At 27.2% G+C, this 22,909-nt stretch overlaps 1 protein-coding gene and 1 long non-coding RNA gene across 5 annotated transcripts; both read left to right on the forward strand.

Moving 5' to 3' along the window:
* Positions 1 to 6,165, forward strand: LOC114367303. 2 transcript variants are annotated; one of them, XM_028324458.1, is made up of 7 exons: positions 1 to 483; positions 568 to 1,065; positions 2,004 to 2,159; positions 2,929 to 3,009; positions 3,919 to 3,984; positions 4,162 to 4,583; positions 5,206 to 6,165. In XM_028324458.1, exons 1-7 carry the CDS (start codon positions 186 to 188, stop codon positions 5,794 to 5,796), a joined length of 2,112 nt encoding a protein of 703 aa, XP_028180259.1. In that variant the 5' UTR covers positions 1 to 185; the 3' UTR covers positions 5,797 to 6,165. The 2 variants fall into 2 exon arrangements, with proteins under 2 accessions (XP_028180259.1, XP_028180260.1); XM_028324459.1 differs by lacking the exon at positions 2,929 to 3,009.
* A 3,089-nt stretch (positions 6,166 to 9,254) lies between these two features.
* LOC114368985 lies at positions 9,255 to 21,124 on the forward strand. Of its 3 annotated transcripts, XR_003657463.1 has the most exons (5): positions 9,318 to 9,682; positions 10,258 to 10,374; positions 16,814 to 16,900; positions 19,664 to 19,778; positions 20,857 to 21,124. It is a non-coding gene; the product is annotated as an uncharacterized LOC114368985 (long non-coding RNA). The 3 variants fall into 3 exon arrangements; XR_003657464.1 differs by lacking the exons at positions 19,664 to 19,778; positions 20,857 to 21,124 and adding an exon at positions 9,255 to 9,307 and having other exon boundaries at positions 9,427 to 9,682; positions 16,814 to 17,104; XR_003657462.1 differs by lacking the exons at positions 19,664 to 19,778; positions 20,857 to 21,124 and having other exon boundaries at positions 9,326 to 9,682; positions 16,814 to 17,104.
* Positions 21,125 to 22,909: the final 1,785 nt, after the last annotated feature.

Genomic DNA, 22,909 nt, shown 5'->3' on the forward strand with positions numbered 1-22,909 from the left:
TGTCTATATAAATACGTTATCTTCCAGATATCTGCATATATATTTCAACCTGCCTCCCTTTTGAATACCCAGACCAGAGTTTCGTGTGGATTTAATTAATTACCGGTACGGTCCACGAATTGCAGTGGACAAATTTATAAAGATCTGTTTGGCTTTGGTCTATAATTTGATCGTGAAGCAGTGTAATGGAAGCCACAAATGTCGCATCCTGGGAAAAAGTAAAAGACAACTATGAAATATGGAAAACTCTAATGAAAAACTATTTGGTGGGCAATGATCTGTGGGATGCTATCGAGACACCTTCTACTCCGAGACATGATGCTCATCGGATGAATGCAATGGCTTTGCATATCATTCAACGATCATGTGGATCAAAGAATTTCGATGAGATTTGGCAATTTGATAAAGCCCAAGCAGCTTGGAATCACTTGTGCGTTCGTTACAGTGATAATGAGTTAAAAGCCAAACCAGATATTGAGCAAGGTATACATGAATTTAAATGCAACATGGAATTAATTTTTTTTTCTTTCAAAAAATTCATGTTTTAATGTCGTCAATGACAAGCAGGTGTTGTAGGCGATGATGATTTTGAGAATAAAGAGCTGTACAAGTACGTGGAAGATGGTGATTGGAAAAAGACAGAGAGTTTCATCAGCGGTAACAAGGTGGAAGTGTCGCGTTTGGCGCCGGATTCAGGTTCGGTTCTTCACGTTGCAGCAATGGCAGGGCATGCGAACATTGTTAGGGAGTTAATAAGCACGTCAGGAGGAAAAGAATTACTAAAGAAGACAGACCAGAGGGGTTTTACAGCTCTTGCTCTTGTTGCTCATCTTACTGGGAACATCGATGTAGCAAGGTGCATGGTAGACAACATTGACGACAACAATGTCCGCCAGGATCTGCTTACTACAAAGAAAAGCAACGTTGAAATCCCTCTTCTTCTGGCTGCTGATAAGGGACACACAGAAATCACTCGCTTTCTTTACGAAAAAACTCCCACGGATGAGCTCAGCCAACCTGATTTAGTTTTGCTGCTTGAACGATGTATCAAGGCCGAAATATTTGGTTAGTAAACCTCTCATACCTTCATTTCTGCTTAACCTAGCTTCTTAGGGCTGTGCACTGTCGGTTTTCATTTTTTTAATAAACCCAACCAAATCTAACCACTTTATAAAACCATTTTTTATATTATTAAACGGAAAATAGAACAAACAGAAAAGAAAAAACCAACTAGACTAACTAATCCTAGTGTCAGTCACACCAATATAATCAGCAAAGTAGAGACAATGAAGATCATTTGGGCACTCGTTAAAAAGAAACAGGGTATGATGAAGTAGATGAACTCCTTGGCCAAACCATATGCTACAGAATTTCCTTGTCTCAAAGTGTGCTGAAGAGAGAGATGCCAATCCTTGCTCATGTAGCTTCTAATCATGTCCACCTGAGCAGCAGATCGGATCATTTTTTTTTTAATGGTTCAATTTTTTTATTTGACTCAATTTAGTTCGGTTTTGTTTGATTTTTTTTTTTATACACCTACTTTGATTCATTTATTGGGAATCACTCAAACTAAGTTAAGAAATGTCAGCAATATATTTTTTATTTTTTATTGATTGAAATTTATTAAAAGAATACAAAATATTCTCAACATTTTTAATAATAATAATAATAATAATAATTATTATTATAACAACAGCATGTGTAACTGCTTAATTATAAATTTATTAATTACTTTGAGAATATATATATATATATATATATATATATATATATATATATATATATATATATATATAATTTGTATACTGAAAAGGACTAAACAGAAAAATTAATTCTTAGCACTTTTATGTTATAAATTAGAGTTTAGAAGTTTCACTAACGTACAGTAAAGCAATAATATTCGTGGAAAAGGTTTATTCAAATATATTCTGAATACTACTTATTTTAGAAGTTCCTTTATTTGGAAGAAAGTTAATAATCAAATGCATGGTTTGATGTGGTAGATGTGGCTCTGAAATTACTTGGATCTGATAAACTTAATAAGAAGGATGATTCCTTACCCGCCGACGTCGTCTCTGGCACCTTGCGCCCATTGGCTCAAATGCCTTCTGTATTCTTAAGTGGCTGTCAATTTGGACTGCTAGGGCGAATCATTTATAGTAAGTTTTTGCACTTTTCTTACCCAATGCCTTTTCTCTTTAATAACCATTCAATTAATAAAACTTGTATTTTATAATCTCTTAATCAATGATTATTTTTTTACAGCTTGATGAAATATTATTAATCAATATATATAAATTAGAATGAAATGTTTAAAAATTACAATCAAAATAACCTTTCATCAGTTAAATCAATTTTTTTTTCCAAATATCTCAAATGCTTAATAATTTTTATTTGAACAAAATAGTTACATATAATTAAATCAATAATTTCTTAATATATTGTAAATATGTATGCAATCTAAAACACTTATTAACAGATTTACACTAGCTTTTGTTGGCAGCCCTGATCTCAAACTACTCCAACCATAATTATTGTTCGAATTGAAATTCTTAAACATTATTTCATTTTAAATAATTAAGCAATCATTTTACAGACGATTACTACCCTGGACTACCTTTAATTACATTTACCTTAATTTTCATGCATATCAAACTTTTGTTTTCCCCTTTATTCATGCACTCGTTAAATCCATTTGGTTTCATATTTATCAGTAATATATATATATATATATATATATATATTAATATGAATATATAAATAATAATAATTTAAATACACATATAAATTACATTTTCAAAAAATTAACGTATTAGTTCCATCAAATTAGTTCTACCGAACTACAAACCAAATAAACACTTTATCAATAATGTAATGTCCTATGCTTATATCAATTTTTTTACCATTTTTTATTGAAAAATTGTGTAGAAATATACTTCTGTACAGTTTTAAGAGTAGAAAAGATATTTCAAAACGGTGGTGGGGAACGTCATATAAACAATTCCTCAGGTACGAATGTGCACTTCTCCCCAGCTTCCCTGTCTTTCCAATTAGAATTAATGTGTTACCTTAAACCGTGTTTTATTAAAGTATGATAACCTAATATTAGTAGCTTTGTGTATATGTTCTCTTTTACTCAAGTCAGAAAAAAAATGTTCTCTTTAATTTACTTTTGTTTGGATAAGGAGTGAAATAAGGAAGAAGAAATAAAAAGATAAAAAGAATTAAGTAAAAAAGATATATTGTTTCGAGAGATAAAAATAAAAAAGAAAGAAATTTATTTCTATTTATTAATTTAAATGAGTGAAATAAAAATAGAAATAAATATATAAATTATATCATCAAAAAATAAATTTAAGAAAAAATGTTTATCATATCATAAAAATATTTAATTTAAAAATCTAAAAATATGACTCCCTTCTCCTCTTTCCTTGAGGGTGTAGTGGAAATATGAGGGTGGGATAGAAGCATGTCAGACCACCTGATCAAAGCTTATGATCTAGCCTACAATAAGTCAGACTTCTTTTAATTTAGATAACAAATCAGGGATAGATTTTTTATTAAAACATATGTGGTTAAAAACGTTCAACTTTATGCTATTTCAAAAAAAAAATTAAGATTAACAGGTGAGTCAATTTAAATATTAATTTTGTTGTTAGTACGTATTATAATTGTATATTCAACTTATCGTGATACATTATTTACCACTTTTAAATATTAAGCATATTTACTTATATAAATAAAGAGTCAAGTCTATAAACTTATTGAAGAGTAAATTTATGTCACAAGAGACTTATTACAAAATATGATTTTAAATGAGAGATTTACGTAAATGATTTATGTCTATAAACAATTTGTCTTTTTTATTTTACATATATATGAACTGCTCAAAGCTTCTTTACCATGATGCTTCTTCAGGCAGGTTCTGCATATGCGCTTTGAATTTTCTGCTTGGACCCGTAAAGCTTTTGGGAGGGCTTTGGGGTAAGTAGTGCTCTGTCTCTTTGACAGATCTTGGCACTATCATTATAAATCTCTTCGGTACGTAAAACAAAATGATATGCATGTAATTTATTGAGTTGTTCCTCTATGCTTAAAAATCGATTTAGTTTACTTTTCTTTAAGACTCCAGCACTAATTAAGTCCCTCCAATTCTCTCAGGAATTAGGAAATTATCTTATACCCATTATCAAGTTCAAGAAATATTGAGACACCTGAAGAATATGGTTGCAAAACTTAATAATAGACAGCTCATTGAAGCCTCGGTGTACGATGCTATGTTGGATGCAGCCAAGCATGGAATTGTTGAGTTCATAGAGGCTATGAGGGAGGCTAACCATGAGCTCTTATGGGCCTTGGACAGCCATAAGAGAGGCGTATTTTCATATGCGGTTCTTAATCGCAAACAAGACGTGTTCCAACTCATACATACTGTCAATGGAAGGAGGGATATAATCAAATCTCGTAAAGACAGGTTTGGAAATAACCTTTTGCATCTAGCAGGACATTTAGGGCCTTCCTCTGAGCTTAGTCAAACGCCCGGGGCTGCTCTGCAAATGCAAAGAGAATATAAATGGTTTGAGGTTATCCATCTTTTCTTTCTTTTTACATATATCCATTTTCACATAACATGTGCAATGTACTAATTAACAATAGTTTACTTGATGATTTTACAAAGAAGATTAATAGAAAAACACTCTTTAACGTTCTCCTACTAATACAATATTATTTATTTGAAATTTAAAATTTAAAATTTAAAAAAATATCAAATACTCTTATAAAAAAAAGTTATATATTAATAATATAAAATTATTTTATCACAATTTTTTATTTATAATAAGTTCATTAAATTTACCAATATTATTTTAAAAATAAAATTTTAAGTTTTACATTATCAATGTATAATTATTAAACTCTATTTTAATTATTTTTAATATACAAATTTCATCTAATAATAAATAATGTATTTAAAATAGTATATTAATTAGAAAGTGCGTTTCTATTCGTTTACAAAACATAGGCAAATAAAAATCTTTTAGCTAGGTTATATTTGATACTCCTTTCTTCAATTTTTTTTGGGGTGCAATCGATGCGTATTGTGAATCATTGCTACTCATAAAATTTAATTTCATATAGTCTGAATTTTAACTTAATTATGATGAGAAACATGCATGGATGTATGAGCAACTTATGAAATGAGTGCAGGCGGTGGAGAAAATTGTGCATCCCAAGTGTAGGGAAGAAAAAAATGGTGATGATAAGAAGCCTCATGAGCTATTTACTGAAACGCACAAGGAGCTTGTGATAGATGGAGAGAAATGGGCAAAACAGTCAGCTAAGTCATTTTCAATTGTGGGTACTCTGATGACTACTATCTTGTTCGCTGCGGCCTTCACAATCCCAGGTGGAAACGATGAAAAAACTGGAGTGCCCATTTTCTCAAACAACATGGCATTTACTGTGTTTATCATAGCAGATTCAATATCTGTCTTCACTTCTGCCACTTCAGTGATGATATTCATTTGGATCCTCACATCGCGTTTCGCTGAAAGAGACTTTCGGCTATGGTTGCCGTTGAAGTTACTTTTAGGCCTTGTCTTCCTTCTCTTCTCTGTGGTATCCATGATGGTTGCCTTTTGTGCTGCACTTGCTATAATACTCAAGGCATATAGGGCATACAGGTACCTCATTATAGGAGCTGCAATATGTGGGAGCATGCCAATTACGGTACTCGTAATATCACAGGTCAATCTCATACGTGACATTTTAAAATCTACAATAAGTCCCATCGGTTGAAAAACAAGAAACAAAAGATGCATGGGGATTAATATATATATATATATATATATATATACACATGTTTGCATGTATGTTTGAAATTTGCTGAAAACACAGGCCAGGGGTGATATTCAATTTTCTTGCGAATTCGATCGTAACGATTAATTAGCCATTTCTTGTTATAAATTCCTCTTAATTATTGCTCTAATTCCTTTCCTATGCGTTTTCGTACCACATGCCTTTGTAAACAAATAGCATTACTCGTCGATTTATCATTTCTTTCTCTTTGGTTGTACAGTACACCTAGTGGTGTCTACAAAACGTTTTCCAATTTTCATTGGGAAAAGCTAGGCATAACAATTATCAAAGAATTGAACATTTGGATCATTTAACCAATGTCATTATTCAGTGGTTAACACCTGCGTACACAGTCAAACTATAGTACTCAATCTCTTACGTACAGTAACAAACTAGTATATTTCTCATTCCTTTATATTAAAGTTATATATACAACTTTGTATATCCATCTAATTATGTAAATATTATTAGAGATTTATATAAACAGTAAGAATACACTTATTGTGTTATTATATAAATTAAAATAATTTGATGTAAGATAGAAAAAAATAAACATATTTTTAATCTCTATAAATATAGAAATATTGAAAAGTTTGTTTTTAGTTTATATATTTTTAATTTTAATAATTGATTTGTAGTCTCTCATTTTGTTAAATTTTTCACCATTGAATAGAGTTAGAAAATATAAGATTGATTTAATGGTAAAGAAAAAAAAACAAAAGATAGCTGATTATATTAAAATTTTATTACTGTAAAAAAAACTCACAATATATTAACCGCTAACATTTATCAGTAAGATAATAATTTCAACAAGTTATCAGCTAGCCGTGATTTAATTTTTTTCAGTAAAAACTCGTTACAAGATGTGAATTATAGGTTATAAATGTAAAAACTCGATCACTAGAAAGTTAAATTTATTTTTTCTTATAAATGTTTATGAAAACAATTATCAAAATATAACCTTATTATTCAATAAGTCTTCAATTAAATTACGGGTCTTATTAGTCCGTGCCTTAAGATATTATTTGAGAAATTAAAAAAAAAGTTTTTATTGTGAAAAATTAAATATTGTTTTGTACAACACTTTTCGTAAAAGATGCACGAAGATTTTTAAATGGAGTTTTAAACTTTTTTTTTTTATTTTAATTAAAATATATTTAATGTATATAGTAATTATAAAACAAAGTGGTAAATTGTGGCTATCAGCAGCACACGTACCATGTTCTAATAAAAAAATATCTCACTTTTAAAGTTTAAAATTACAATAAAAGGAAGAAAAATATTTTTTATTCTTGCCAATTATATTGATATATCATTTATTTAATTAAAAATAATAATAACATGCTAATTACATTTAATAATTTAATTTTTTATTATTATTATATAAATATTTATGATTAGATCTATATCATATATTAGTATATATTATATGAAACACAACTAGTTGTCTGTCAGCACGTATCATGCTCCGTTAAAAAAGATGTTTTGCTTTTAAAAAAATCAAAATTGTGATAAAAGGATAAATATTTATAATTGATATTATCTTAATTATTAATTGATTCAAAAATTAATAATTAATTAATTACATATTAATAGATAAAAAAATAATCTTATATTATTTATTTAAATTTCATAGCAATATTAATAATCTATTTTAATTTGAGCTGATAAATTAAATTTTTTATTATTTCTATATATATATATATATATATATATATATATATATATATATATATATGTATGTATGTGTGTGTCCAGTTCAATAATTCGTGCCTTTCGTGCTATGTCCATTTGTATCAAATTAATAGCACGAATGTTGTGAAAATTATAAAGAGTGTAAAAAAATATAGAAAATATAATTTTTTATATCTAGACAAAAAAACTTATTGCTTTAGTTCTTTAATCGGTGCCTAAAGATATTAATGTAGGATACTAATTAACGTTTATTTTAAGTTATTTACCCAAATAATATTAAAAAAATAAATATTAATTAGTGTCGATTAAAAAATAAAAATAAATAAATATTTTAATTGAGATACGTTTGTAACTGTTTTATGTTCCTTTATGATATTTATAATAAACATTTTTTCTTTTTAATTTTTTAACAATATCGGATTATCTAGACCCTTAAATAAAAAAAATACTAATTTAGTACTATCTCTTTGAAGTTATTCCATAACAATAAGGTTGGTGTGGTCAGCAAATACGTACAGTGAAAAACTAGTGAGGATATTTAAACTTATTAAATGCTATCTTATATTCATTTAATAATTCATTGAAATTATAATGTAACTCACCTAGCACATAATTTTTTGAAAAAAAAAATATTAAATTCATTTTATTTTTTTCTTATAAATGTTTATGATTTTTTTAAATCAAAATATAACCTTATTATTCAACAAGTCTTCAATTAAATTATGGGTTTTATTAATCCGTGTCTTACGATACTGATTGAAATTTTTTTAAAAAAGTTTTATTTTGAAAAATAAAATATTGTTTTGTACGACACTTTTCGTAAAAGATCCACGAAGTTTTTAAAATGGAGTTCTAATTTTTTTTACTTTTAATTAAATATATATATATATATATATATATATATATATATATATATATATTAGTTATAAAACACACTGATTAATTGTGACTATCAACAGACGTGTCATGTTCTTATAAAAAGACTATCTCAATTTTTTTAAAAGTTTAAAATTACAATAAAAAATGAAAAATATTTTTTACTCTTATCAATTATATTAATATATCACTTATTTAATTAAAAATAATAACTATATTGATATAATATTTTGTGCATTAATATATATATATATATACATATATATATATATATATATATATATATATATATATATATATATATGTCCAGTTCAATTATTGGTGCATTTCGTGCTATGTCCATTTGTGTCAAATTAATAGCACAAATGTTGTGAAAATCATAAAGAGTGCAAAGAGAATTATAAACAGTATAATTTTATATATCTCGATAAAAAAAAACTTATTGTTTTAATTCTTCAGCCTAAAGATATTGATGGAGGATATTAATTAACATTTATCTTAACTTATTTATCCAAACAATATTAAAAAAGGTAACTATTAATCAATGTTCTACGATCAAGAAATCAAAAAAATAAATTGAGATATATAAAATTATGTTATTTATAACTTTTTTATGCTTTTTTGTGATATTCACAATAAATATATATATTATTTTTAACCAGTATCCTAGTTATCAAGATCCTTAATTAAAAAATAATAATTTAGTACTATCTTTGAAGTTATTCCATACCAATCAGGTTGGTGTGGTGAGCAATACGTACACGGTAAAACTTGTGAGGATATTTAATCTTATTAAATGCTGTCTTACATTCATTTAATAATTCGTTGAAATTATAATGTAACTCACCTAACGCATAATTTGTTGGGAAAAACATTAGATGTGAGTCGTTCAAGAACCCATAATCGATTATATTATATTTATTATAAAGAGAATCGTTTTGAGTTCAGATCTGTTTGGCTTTGGTCCATAATTTGATTTTATCTCCGATTGTGAACCAGTGTGATGGAAACCACATATGTCGCATCCTGGGGAAGACTTCAAGAAGTATTCATAAAAGAAAAGAAAACTATCTGCCGGGGAAAAATGTGTGGATTTCAGATTCGACTGAAGAGGCTTTGCGTGTATCATCCAACTATCATGTGGATCAAAGATTTTTTATGAGATTAGTAGTTGTAAAAGCACCAAAGTGGCTTGGGGTTCGGTAGGGTTCTGAGTTCCGAGTTAAAATTAAAGCCAAAACAAATATTGAGCAAGGTACGTGTTTAAATGCAACTTCCCATTCGCATATGTATTTAGGGTTCTTTGTTAGAAGCCAAACTATGTATTTACATAAGTTTAAAACAAGAAGAATTTAAGTGAAACTTCTTGGAAGACTCGATTAGGACCTTGATAAACAAATATAAAGAAATTTATTCATTTATTTCAAATATTTCTTCTTGACTATATAGTATATATAGATCTGTTAGGAACGTGGAAAAACCGTTGAAAAGATGCAGAGTTAATTCATCAAAGGGGAGAAAGGCGCTTCAGCCTTCAGGTAGGACGGTTTTTCCTCTTACATAACGGCTAGGCATCATGCTTTTCCCTTCGCCATTGAAGCAGATAAAAAACCTAACTGTGTGTTTGGATAGAATATTTAAAGAGGGTAATGTAATTTTTTAGGATATTTCAATTGATAGTCAGCAAAATGTTTTGTTTGAATATTTACTTTCAGAATTTTAGAAATTCTCCAAATTTCTAGCATTATTTAGATCAGAAGAATATTAGACAATTTACAATTTCAAAATGTCAGCATGATGCATGTAGTCATTAATTTACATTCTGCGTAGGCGCCGAACTTGGTGAAATCCCTGTTTAGTGATGAGGAACACAAAGAAAGTGCAGAATGGACAAGATTCCCGCAATCAAGTTTTGCTGTTTAGGATGTATCAAAGCGAAAAATTTTGGTAAGTAAACCGCTCTTCTGCTTAATTAGGTTCCCCCTCTTCAATTCATCTATTGGGCAGGAGTCAAATTAAGTTTCTTATCCCTAGTCATACGTGAAAACTTCATCGCTCTAAACACTTTCTTAATCCTTATCATTTTTCTTTATATTAAAAATCGATCAAATTTAATTCACAGACACTCTTAGTTAATAGTTATGCATTTTTAAAACATATTTAAGCCTTAAATCATTATATATGGAGTTGATGCATTGTTGCTCTAAAATAACATTGTTGGGATGTAATTAAGTAGGTATTTTTGTATCTTGGCTTGTATATCAGGGATATTTACTTCTCATGGGTTAAAAGATCTTTTTATATATATCTTGATGCAGCATTTTTCAAGTATGATTAACTATTCTGTTTTCTTTTTTTCTTCTTGTCTTTGAGTATGTTTGGTGCCACACTTGGAACCATAAAACGTGGGTATGAGTTCATATATAGTAACATGATTTTATTATTTTAGAAATGTTTGAAAACAAATTTTAAACTTGAGTCAAAGTCAAAAATGTGAGTCCAGCTTGAAGCAAGTACTCTAGCTTCTGCATCCACTCAAAATTAATTTTCACTTTACATATTATTTTTTTTCACTTTTGTCCTGCCTTCACTCACTTTTCTTTCTTCCTTCTCCCACGTACTGCATGCTCTCGTTTTTCCCAGTTATTGTAATGCTCTTTTACTTTTTATTATATGCCTGTTTTTTCTCTCTTTTTTTATTTCTACCTTTTTCATCAGTAGGAATTAAACTTAACCAACTCAACTATAATTTCTTAGTCTATCTTTTGTGTTGTTAAAAAAACAGCATCCATGTCTTTTATTATTTAGTTTTTATTTTTGGTACAACTATTATTTAGATCTTTAGATGCAAATATTAATGCAGTGTGCTATTTTTGTTATTTTTAAAAATAATTCTCTTTCTTAATTAAAGTTAATTAATAATACGTTATATTGATCTTAAAAGGTTTGATTTACAAAATATTTAAATTAATTTTTTATTGCAAAATAATATTGCAAACTTAACTATTTATTTTTAAATTATTATAAATTAATACCAATATATATATATATATATATATATATATATATATATATATATATATATTAAAACCTATATTAGGAATTATTCACTCAAAAATCAATTTTGATAGTAGGTAATTTTCAAACGACATTATATGTGAAAATCGATTTTCTAATACATATTAGTTAAACAAAAATCATGTAATTTTAAATTATCACTCATTTAAAATAATTATATAAAATTACATTGATTTAAAATTAATTTCATAAATACACATATTCAAAAACATACTTTATCTTTTTATCAGGTCACAACATTTTTTATCTTCATTCTTATTCTCGTCTATTTCTTTCCTTCTTAGATGTCATAACAGTTACGTATGATTATTTATTTCATAAGAAAAATGTTTCTTAAACACCAAAGGTGTAAACATCATGACAGATAGAAAAAGATAAAAGATGAGTAATTATATAAGATTAATGCTATAATATAATAACAGGATAGATGTATATAAAAAGAGAAATAATGATTGTTATTTGGGTGTTTGTAAATTATAAATGTCCAACTATAACTGCTCATTTCATAATTTGGAAGTAGAAAACTATTATTTATGTCACTCATCATTATCAAAATAATAGTGCCATGTTATTCTTAAACAAAACTTCACACATGAACAAAACTAGGCTGAATAAAAAAAAACATTCCAAAAGCAACTCCACACGAGCAAAAGTACGCTCAATAAATCTACAAAATAAAACTAGTCAATACCAAAAAAAAGATGAAGTGCTTCTTCTTACTTCCATTCATATCTAATAAGATACTTTATTTTTGTTTCCTAAGAGAAAAATCTAAAAATAAAGAGATTACGATTAGAGATATATGAATTTGACAAGATAAATATTAATTTATTTCTGATAATAATTTTATTTAAATACTTTTCCCTGATCCTTTAGAAAATAATAATTTTTCAATACATTATTTCCTAAATATTATATGGATGATCATATCATGATAAACAAAAAAGAACATATAAGAGTAATAGAAATATAATTTCATTAAATAGATAATAGACGTAGTTATATTACAAGAATGATATGTCAAGCTCACAACAATAGAAGTTAACTCTCTTATAATAAGATGTTTTACACTTCAAGGACTAATGCGGATGAAAGAAGGGATTAGATGACTAGAAGAAAGAAAGAGATGAATGGATAAAGCATGAGGGTTTCCTTTATGAAATAGGTTTAGACTTTGGATTTATTTATTAGAAAACTCTGAGACTCGGTGTGTTTTTTTTATTACTGCTTACTATTTACTACTTTTATACGTCAAATGCAGCTTGTTTTTCACGTTGACTTTACACTAAATGCACACTCCTAAATTTAGTGAGACTGACGATTTAATCACGCGCTTAACATTTTGTTTGCGCTAAAGGCAACCTTGGGATTTCTCTTTGGCCTTAGTTGGTCATTAAGTAAGCACACAATGAGTCGATATCATAGTAAACAAGTTGTTCACTTTTTTCAACTTTTCTTCAAGATTTCTTTCAATTTTGCATCAATTTTCTTTAAAGCACTCAAATTATTCCTCTCTTGATTTCTACTAATAAAAAATTACAAAAATATTAATTTCTTCGTTATTACATTAAAAATAATAATAAAATAAAGAAATTATAATTATTATTAATTAAAATTAACTATCAAATTAACTTATATTTTATCGTTATCACTAGTGTCAATTGCCTATTACCTAATTAAACGAATTAGATGATGTTACATGAAAAGTCAAGTAATGAACCGGTTAATATGTTCATTTTTCAATCCAACCTAGTATATGTTCACTTACCCGAACAAGAACAAGTTCAATGGACAGTTTTCCCCACTTTTAGATATTTTATATTACAAATTTGTGGCCAATCCTCGCCGGTTGGCTCCACACACCTTGGCTGTAACAAGGCGCAGTCCAAAATATGCAAGGTTTTTAGAGAATTAAGAGCTTCACTCGTTTTGGGCAGCGACTCCAATTTGTTGCATCCAGAAATCTTCAGGCTCCGAAGTGAGGCGACCTTGTCTATGCAAATAGAAGTTAACTTATCACAGTTGCGAAGGGTGAGTTCTTGCAGTGAGGTGAGTTTGCCTATCGAAATGGAAGGTAATAGATGACACTTCTCAAGGGTGAGTTGTTGGAGAGTGGTAACGCCGTCACCAAATGAAAGGGAACTGAGATGTTTAATATCCCTTAACGTGAGACAAGACAGACTTTTCAGACCCTCCCATGCTTTGCTTTCCCCGTCAAGACTACTCATGTCACAGTTCTCAATCGTAAGACGCTGGAGTGAGCTCAGGTGCTGGAAAACACCGGACAGGTTTTCTAAATCACGGCAATATTGAATGTGAAGATCCTTAAGGGGAATGGACGTAGTATTCAGCCGCAGCAGTTTTAAGGTGCAATTGTGGAGGTGTAGTTTTGAAATCTTCTCAAATAACGGCCCAGCTTCTGTCTCCGTTCCCCGCCAACTTTCGAGTTTACGGCAATTCTTGATTGTCATCTCCTCCAGGGATTTATAGAAATTTTCCCCGTCGATACACTTTTCTGTAATGTATTCCAGATTTTCCAAATTTTCAAGTTCGAGAATCTTGAGTTTTGGGGGAAGTTGATTATCCTGCTCTGAGAGATATTTTAATTTGCATCCGTGAGGCTTCTGGAAGTCCTGCAAGCTTAACTTAACAAGTTTTGTTAAGGAATTGAGCCAACCAGGAAGGCTGGAACCTGGAAAACCCACAAGGATTAGTGATCCCAGATTAGAATGGGGTTTAAGAGACTCCAGTAGTTGTGAAAGATGGCCCCCCTCTTTGTCACCTTTGGGAGTCCAACTTAGTGTCAGGCGCTGAAGGTGTTCTTTTGCCAACAATAACTTTCTTTCCCCATTTGTAGAGGAGGAACATCGCACCCTGTCCAGATGCAAGATTTCCAAGTTTCCTCTCAAATCGTTGAGCTTTGCGAGTTCCCCAAGGCCACCCATGGTTTCCTTCTTGCTAGCCACAAAAGTGGACAATGTCTTTAGAGAACTCAGCTTGCTCATTTCACAAGGCATGCGGGTGAGATCGAAACAGCTAAACAGTTTCAAAGTATGCAACTTGGAAAGCTTGGCGATGGAACTAGGGAGCTTCTTCATTTTATTCTGGGACAGGTCCAGATACTCTAATTCCTTCAGGTCCCCAATAGAGCTCGGCACAACCTCGATCCCCAAATTACGGAGATCCAACACCCGCAGCTTCAAGTTCTTGAAGATTTTTTCAAGAATTTTGTCTATATCCACCTGCGGCGTACCTTCCTTGAAGAAAAAAATGCTTCGAAGTTGTTTTGCCTGGTGATAAAGCTGTTTAGGATCTAGACGACTGTCACTCAAATCAATTGAGGCTCGCTGGACTTTGGAGTGAACCTGGTTTTCGTTTGGAATGGTGATGTTCTCCCTAATGGAATGGTGATGTTTTTCCACGAGTTCTGCTATTTCATGCATTAGCAGATGCAATTTGAAGCTTCTGACTTGGCCAAACTCGTCTTTCTTCACGTCTTGGAACATAGAGTTCCCATCCAGCTGGCTCAAACACCTACGACCGCCTTTTGGAGAATTGCAAAATTTTTCCGCCATCCAGAGATCAATTAATCTCTCAGCATCAAGCTCGCCATGTTGAGGAAACAAGGAAAAATAAGCCACAATATCCCAGACTTCCTTAGATTGATCCATGGCCACCACCATCTTATTCAAATTTTTTGCGTCCTTTGCAACGCTTTCAAGTTTCTCCAAGACTTCGCTGGTCATCAATTTGGTGGGAACTTCTTTTGGGATGACCACTTTTTTAAGCCGTTCCTCCAAAATAGCTAGGGCTATCTCGTTGGCTTTGGCTTCGGCTTCGGCTTCTCGGATCTGACCATGTATATTTGTACAAAGGTCATCAATGACTCCTCCGAACTTTATATGGATTTCATCAATGACTTTTTTGCACGACTTTGTACTGGTTTCAACAATGGCTTTTTTGGCCGAAGCAGATGGAGATCCCGCCATTGATGTAAGTAGTGTAGAAAGCACAAAGTGAGAGATTTAAGTTTGACACAAGAACGTCACGAAAGCGGACATATAAACATTCAGCTGGAGTTTTGAATTCTGACATTTTTGTTTTGGTCTTGTTGGATAATTGATGCTATTACATAAAATGATAAGAATACAACAAAGATTATAAGAAAAATAATAATAAATATAAAAGCTTAATATAAATCGTTAACTCTTGATTACGTCCACAAAATTGACTTAAAAGATATTTTATTATTATAAAAATGATTATAAAATTATAGTTCATTTCAAATAATGTATTACTCTACAAATCTTAATTTTTCTTTTAATGATTACAAAAATGATAACATTTTCACATAAATATCATTTTCTCTCAACAAAGTGATTTTATTTTATAATTTTTCTTCTCACACACTCTCTTCATGTGTTATTACTCTATTAAATATTTTCTGTATTTATAATGAAAATTATCACCAATTATAATTAATAAATTCTTTTGAAAGTTGAAACAAAAATAATTTTTAATTCATTTATTCAATTAAAATTCATTTAGTAAAATATAATCTTTCACTTTATATTTAAATCAGTTAAACTTTAATGATAAAAATCTAATTTTCAATATATATATATACCTTATCTTTTCACTTGAAATTTTATCCTAATAGTGGTGTTAGGCCTTTCGGAGCATCACTGTCATTGCTAGTTACTGGATTTGATTTGATGGTAATGTATCCCAATTATATGAGGTTTGTAAACATTCGTTTTTTGATGTAATTGACCATGACTTGCTATATTAGTTCGTAATTACAATGCATATTGTCTAATCTTTTTGTTGTGAACTTCAACTCTGTATGTTTAGCTGTCATATGTACAGACTGTACGTGTGTAACAAGTCTAGACTTAACCTCATTCATTAGTGAAATGAATAAGTGCTCCTTAGATTCTCAAAAGACTTTATATTTTAATTACATAAATTCTATGGTATCTTGTTTTGCTTCACCTGAATTCGTTTTGCTTTGCTCATTGATTTATATATGCGCGTTCAAATTCAAATGTGCTCAGAAAATTGGTCGTCTATATCACTAAGCATCTAGACATTTGTGTATTCAATGTGTTTGTACTTGGCTACTTGGATCTCTTTGTATTAGAATATATTTTAAACACTTCTTAGTTGGTTACATAAGAAAGTAGTTAAGCTACTTATACCGACTGTCTGTGAAACAGCAGATATAATATATATATATATATATATATATATATATATATAAAAGGAATCGAAGGTTGTGATTTGATGTGATTTGTTTTTTCTGTAGGTGGATCCATCGGGTTCATATTTTTCTTGGAAAGTTTCTGCTATGGGGAAGAATATGTTTCTAATGCAAAGAAATTCTTAAGAAGAGGTAAGCTTTTCATTAATAGTAGTTCTGTAAGCAAAAGCATGTGTGGAGTGAATCAAAATTTGTTTTTGTGTTGTGTCCATTATGTGCTGTGGCCCGCACCCTTGTAGTTACTGATAAAATCTATGAAAACTGTCAATGCTGACCATTAACCATTAATGTATATATAACGATAAGGTGATGCAATAGTTAATGATTGTTAAGATACTCAAATGTTACTTAATGAGAGATTAAAAATCCTTTAAATATGCTGAGATATTTAAATTGAATGGTACGTTTGTCTAAACTTAATGAGAGATTAAAAATCCATTAACCATTAATTTTTTTTTGTTTGAAATTTTGTTTAAGCCATATGTCAATAATATAGAAGGTAGATTCTCAACTTTTTGATATATATATATATATATATATATATATATATATATATTTGGTTTCAGTTTTTGTTTCAGAATTCTTACATCTGTTACTTCAGTTGTTTTTTTTTAATATCAATAAATATGGAAATTTATTTAATACTGTTAAAATATATTTTTTCAATACAACAACAACAACGCCTTATCCCACTAGGTGGGGTCGGCTACATGGATCAACTTCCGCCATAATGTTCTATCAAGTACCATACTTCTATCCAAACCATTAATTTCGAGATCCTTTTTGATAACCTCTCTTATAGTCTTTTTGGGTCTTCCTCTGCCTCGAATTGTTTGTCTTCTCTCCATCTGGTCTACTCTCCTCACTAAAATATATTTTTTCAATAACCATTAGAAATTCATTTAAGTTTTTTTTATAAAAGAATTGAAACTTTTTACGTTATTTTTTTTATTTTACATAGCTACTTTAAATACAAAGGTAAATTTTTATTATATATATTATTTGAACAATAATTATATAATCAGTACTTTTTAATTTTTAATTTTATTTATAAAATGAGTTATAATTTCATTTTTAATATAATTAGGTTCAATCATTTTTTAAATCTATATAATTCTTCATGTTTTTAATTATGAAAATTAGGTCCGTTCCAATAAAATAACATTAAGAATTTTTTTATACTTGACTATTCCCAAATTATTTAATATATAATTCATACACATTTAAGTAACTCTTATTTTTAAAAATTTAAATTCTAATTCAAATATTATTAGTTTAACTTTATATAGCCAATTCAAATGTAAATGCTATTTTTATTTATTATTTTATTATTATTATTATTATTATTATTATTATTATTATTATTATTATTATTATTAACACGATAAATAAGGGTTATGATTTATTTAATACTTGGCTAATACAAATTTTGATATTGATTTTAGTAATAAAAATATTATTAATATTTATAATTTGAATTATATATTATTTTAAACTTAATTTGTATTTATTAAATACTTTAAATATATATTATAATATTCTTTTCTTCAAAAATATAGTATATTATTTTTAATTAGAAAATCCATAATTTTTTAATCATTATTATTCATTAATTATGAAATAAAGAATTTAATTTTTTTAAAAAAATAGACATGCATGAGCATATACATTTCTTAATTTTTATCCTTAATTAATTAATAATTAAAATAAAATATTATAATCATTTAAAAAACATTAATTGAGTAGTTTAGTTACTTATTAATGTTAAATTTGGTGAAATTCACTCAATGATTACTGTCACTTTTGATGAATGATTCATTAGTTCAAGTGAAATCAACAAATGTTGTGAACTGTTGTGAAGCGAAAATTTCCATCCAATAACTCTAAAAATGTGAAGTTTAAATAATAATAATAATAATAATAGAAGATTGTTAAGAATTAAGTTTTGTTGAGTTTTGATTAAAAAATATTTTATTTCCTTGACTAAAATAATTGAACTAAAACATACAAAGAATTTAGTGTAATTTTATTTAGTAACTTATGTTTTTTAAATTTCTCATAATTTTTTGAACAAAATATGGTTTAAAAACATAATTTATAAAAAATAATTACATGTGAATGTTATGTGATACCGGTGACAAGTAAGCAAATCCTCAACTTTAATGTTATTTTATCATTTAATGTTATTATTTGATAAAAAGATTTAAAACAAAAAAAGCTCTTAAAAGATTAAAATAAAAAACTTTAAAGAATTAAAAGAAAATCTTTAAAAATAAAAATACATCTCCATTTTTTCCTTCAATTTCTTTCGTTTCATAAACTTAAGAAAATGAAGATAATATATACTTAGAAATAAGATTTACTATTTTTTTTTCAAAAGTTTAATAATAAAAAGATAGAGAGATAAGGAAATGGAGAAAATTCAAACCAATGATTCAGCAAGTGGCTTCAAGGGTATGAGCTGCAAGCAAGGACGTTAGCCATGTGATCTCTGAACAAAACTCCAAATCTTGTTCTCTGACAGTTTGGCGGTTTCCACTATATATCTAGGCAGAGTGAAGGTAAACCACACCTTCAATTCCGTGCAAATTCACATGTGTCTCACTATTCATTGAATAATAATGCTGATGAATGACGATGAGAGGAATAAAATTTATCTAATAATTACATTTTATTAATTTTATATAAAATATTTATAATTTGATTTTTTAATAGGTTAAATTTAGAATGTTTTTATATGTCATGAAAATAAATTAATAATTTCGTTTGTATTATTTTCCAATAGTTTTTTTATGTATAATTAACAAATATTTTTTTTCCATTATTATGAAGTATAGTATTTATTATTAAAATAAATTCGTTTATCTTTTGTATGTGGGGGATAATGTGTTGCAGCTTTTAGCTCTTGAGTCATGTGAGTGTCGGCAGGCTCTCTGTCTGTTTCCATAAGAGAGGTCCGCCCCTCTGTGCTCTTGACTGGCGGCCAATGTGAACTTCCAAAACAAACAAAGTATGTACCATGTTTCCGCAATTTTGTGGGTCATTTTCTCTTGAATTAACCATTCAATTAATAAAGCCTTTTATTTTCATTAATCAATCGTCAAAAATTATTAATCAAGTAGTATTTTAGTTTGCGGATCAAAATTATTAAAATTTTAAAAATACGTGATAATTATTAAATTTGAATTAATTTGGTAATTTGGTAAAATGATTGAAATTTCTTTATTTTACTATTATTTTTTATAAATAATAAAAAAATTAACATCTTTTTTAATTTTTTATAAATAAAAGTCACAAGAATAAGATTTTATATACTTTAGAGAAAATTTATGCAAAAACTAAACAAAAAATTTGAATAAAAATGGAAAAATCAGACATCACGCTTAGTATGCAATACAGACCTAAAGTACATTCTCATTTAACGGATAATTTTAGGTTTAACACAAATATGAGTTGAAATACAAGATTTCAAAACATAAATAATGTATTACAAGTATTTTTTTTTTATATTAAGTTCTAACATTATCACATTTTAAATTCATTTTTTTACATTAAAATCATCATTTATTTTGTTATATCTTTATCTTTTACTTCAATCTTTACACTTATCATCTCATATCTCTTCTACTTCTTCTCGTTACTTAATAATTAAGTTTATATCATTTAAATATAATCAAAATTTATGTAAATTCAATACTCAAACTTTCAAATATTTTACTATTTAAAATAAATTGACAAACTTCCAATTAGATAACAATGTACAATAAAAAATTTTAGGAACTAAAATTATATAATCATTAAATTATAAGAATCAAAACTAAATTTACCCTTATAAAAAAGAAGAAGTTGAGAGGTAAGAAATTTAAATTGTTTTATCTAAATAAAAATATTTAAAATGAATATGAAATTTAGTTGAAATAAATAAATTTTCATATATTTTAAATTTCTTAATATTTTAAATGTCATGCGTTTATATTACTTTCCTATAGTTTTTTTAATGTATAGTTAATAAATATTTTATTTTTTATATTATTATGAAGTGTAGTATTTATTATTAAAATAAATTTGTTTATTTTTTGTATGTGGAGATAATGTGTTGCAGCTTTTAACTCTTGAGTCATGTGAGTGTCGGCAGCTCTCTGTCTGTTTCCATAAGAGAGGTCAGCCCCTGCGCTCTTAACTGGCTGTCAATGTGAACTTTCAAAACAAACACAGTATGTACCATGTTTACGCAATTTTGTGACCCAATGTCATTTTCTCTTGAATCAACCATTCAATTAATAAAGCCTTTTTTTTATTTTCATTAATCAATCGTGAAAAATTATTAATCAAGTAGCATTTTAGTTTGTGGATTATATATAGGCTAAATGTTTATTTTATACAACAAGTTAGTATGATAAAAAAACATTTCTAATATATAAATTATACTTCTTTCATGTTTTGAAAAAATAAAAATGTCCAAAAAATAAGTATCTTGTTAAATTTTCAATGTAATTTTAATTTTTTTTCATTATCTTTTCTAATAATTTTTTTATTTTTCAATATAATACTAATATTATCATCTTTTATCTTTTTATTAGTTTCTTTTTCTTTAGCGTAAATAAATTAGGATAATAGAATCAAACTTATTTTGGAACTGATCAATAAGTAAAACATATAGTTAATAAAGGTATTTTCATTTATAAATTATATTTTAGATTATGATAAATAATTTATATTGTAATTTATTTTTATTTTTAATTATTAGTATTTTATAAAAATATTAAAATTTAATTTAGAACTATAGATATTTTTCAAAAAGCTACAACTAAAGATATTAAAAATAATGAATTGAAAAGATAAAATGTTGATTTAAATAATTCAGTTGGTATTAGAAATATAAGAAAATGTCTCGGATAGATGTTAGAAGCATATTTTGAAGATAAAATATAAAGAAACTTATAAGAAACCCCTAAATTTATAAATAATTACATTCACATTACCTTGTTTTATCCCTCCCGAACGATTTCCACACACCACAAAGAAATCAAAAATGATTTTTTTTAAATAGATCATTTTCATAATTTGTGAACTCAAGCTAAGCTGCTTAATCACTACGTCAACCCATTACATTATGTAATATATTAAATATCATACTAACTGTTATATATATATATATATATATATATATATATATATATATATATATATATATATATATATAACTTAATTATATGTTTACTGTCTAAAAATTGGGTGAATACATTTTTGTTCCCCATTCTTTTAAAAAAATCATTTGTCTCTTAAAAAATTATAGTTTTAGTCCCTCAAATTTATTGTTTAAGAACTAAAAAATAATTAAGCCTATAATTATGTTATAATCATATATACTTATATATATATATAGTATTTATATAGTATGTGTATAATTTAATATATATATATATATATATATATAATTATAACATTCAATCTATTACATAAAATATTTGTATAAGATTATTATGCAAAAAATAGAAGATTTACATATAATAAATATAATATAAAAAATATAATATTAATTTATATACGAGACACACATATATGTAACAATATATATCTATATATTATAATTTTTTAAATCATAATACTATACTTATATATATACACACATATAATAATTTGACAAATAAATTTAAATTATATTATTAATTAAAATATTATAAATTAAATAACTATTATTCAAAATATAATAGTTATTTAAGAAAACTAACTTCATAAATAAAATATTTTTTTTATAATTTTCATAATTTGTACAAAATAGATTAACATTTATTTTTAGAAAGAAAATATTTAATTTGAATGAAAAAATAATTTTATTATTTGAGCATAATTGATATATCCTATCGTTATATGATTTATTTCTTGGCATACCAAATATTATATAAGATTAAAATTTATCAATTATCATATTCATATTTTATTCAAATCTTACTCCATTCTCATATTCTATATCATATCAACTTCTATCTCTTGTATTATTAATAGAACGCTCAAATTAACTGAGTTAATAGATACATTATGTTATAAATAAATAATGTTGTTATATATAACACTAAAATTTTTAATTTATATTTAATGTACATATAAATTTTCATAATAAATTTTATGATAATTATTTTT

The sequence above is a fragment of the Glycine soja genome, chromosome 9 (genome assembly GCF_004193775.1).
Source record: "Glycine soja cultivar W05 chromosome 9, ASM419377v2, whole genome shotgun sequence".
Classification (NCBI taxonomy): Eukaryota; Viridiplantae; Streptophyta; class Magnoliopsida; order Fabales; family Fabaceae; genus Glycine; species Glycine soja.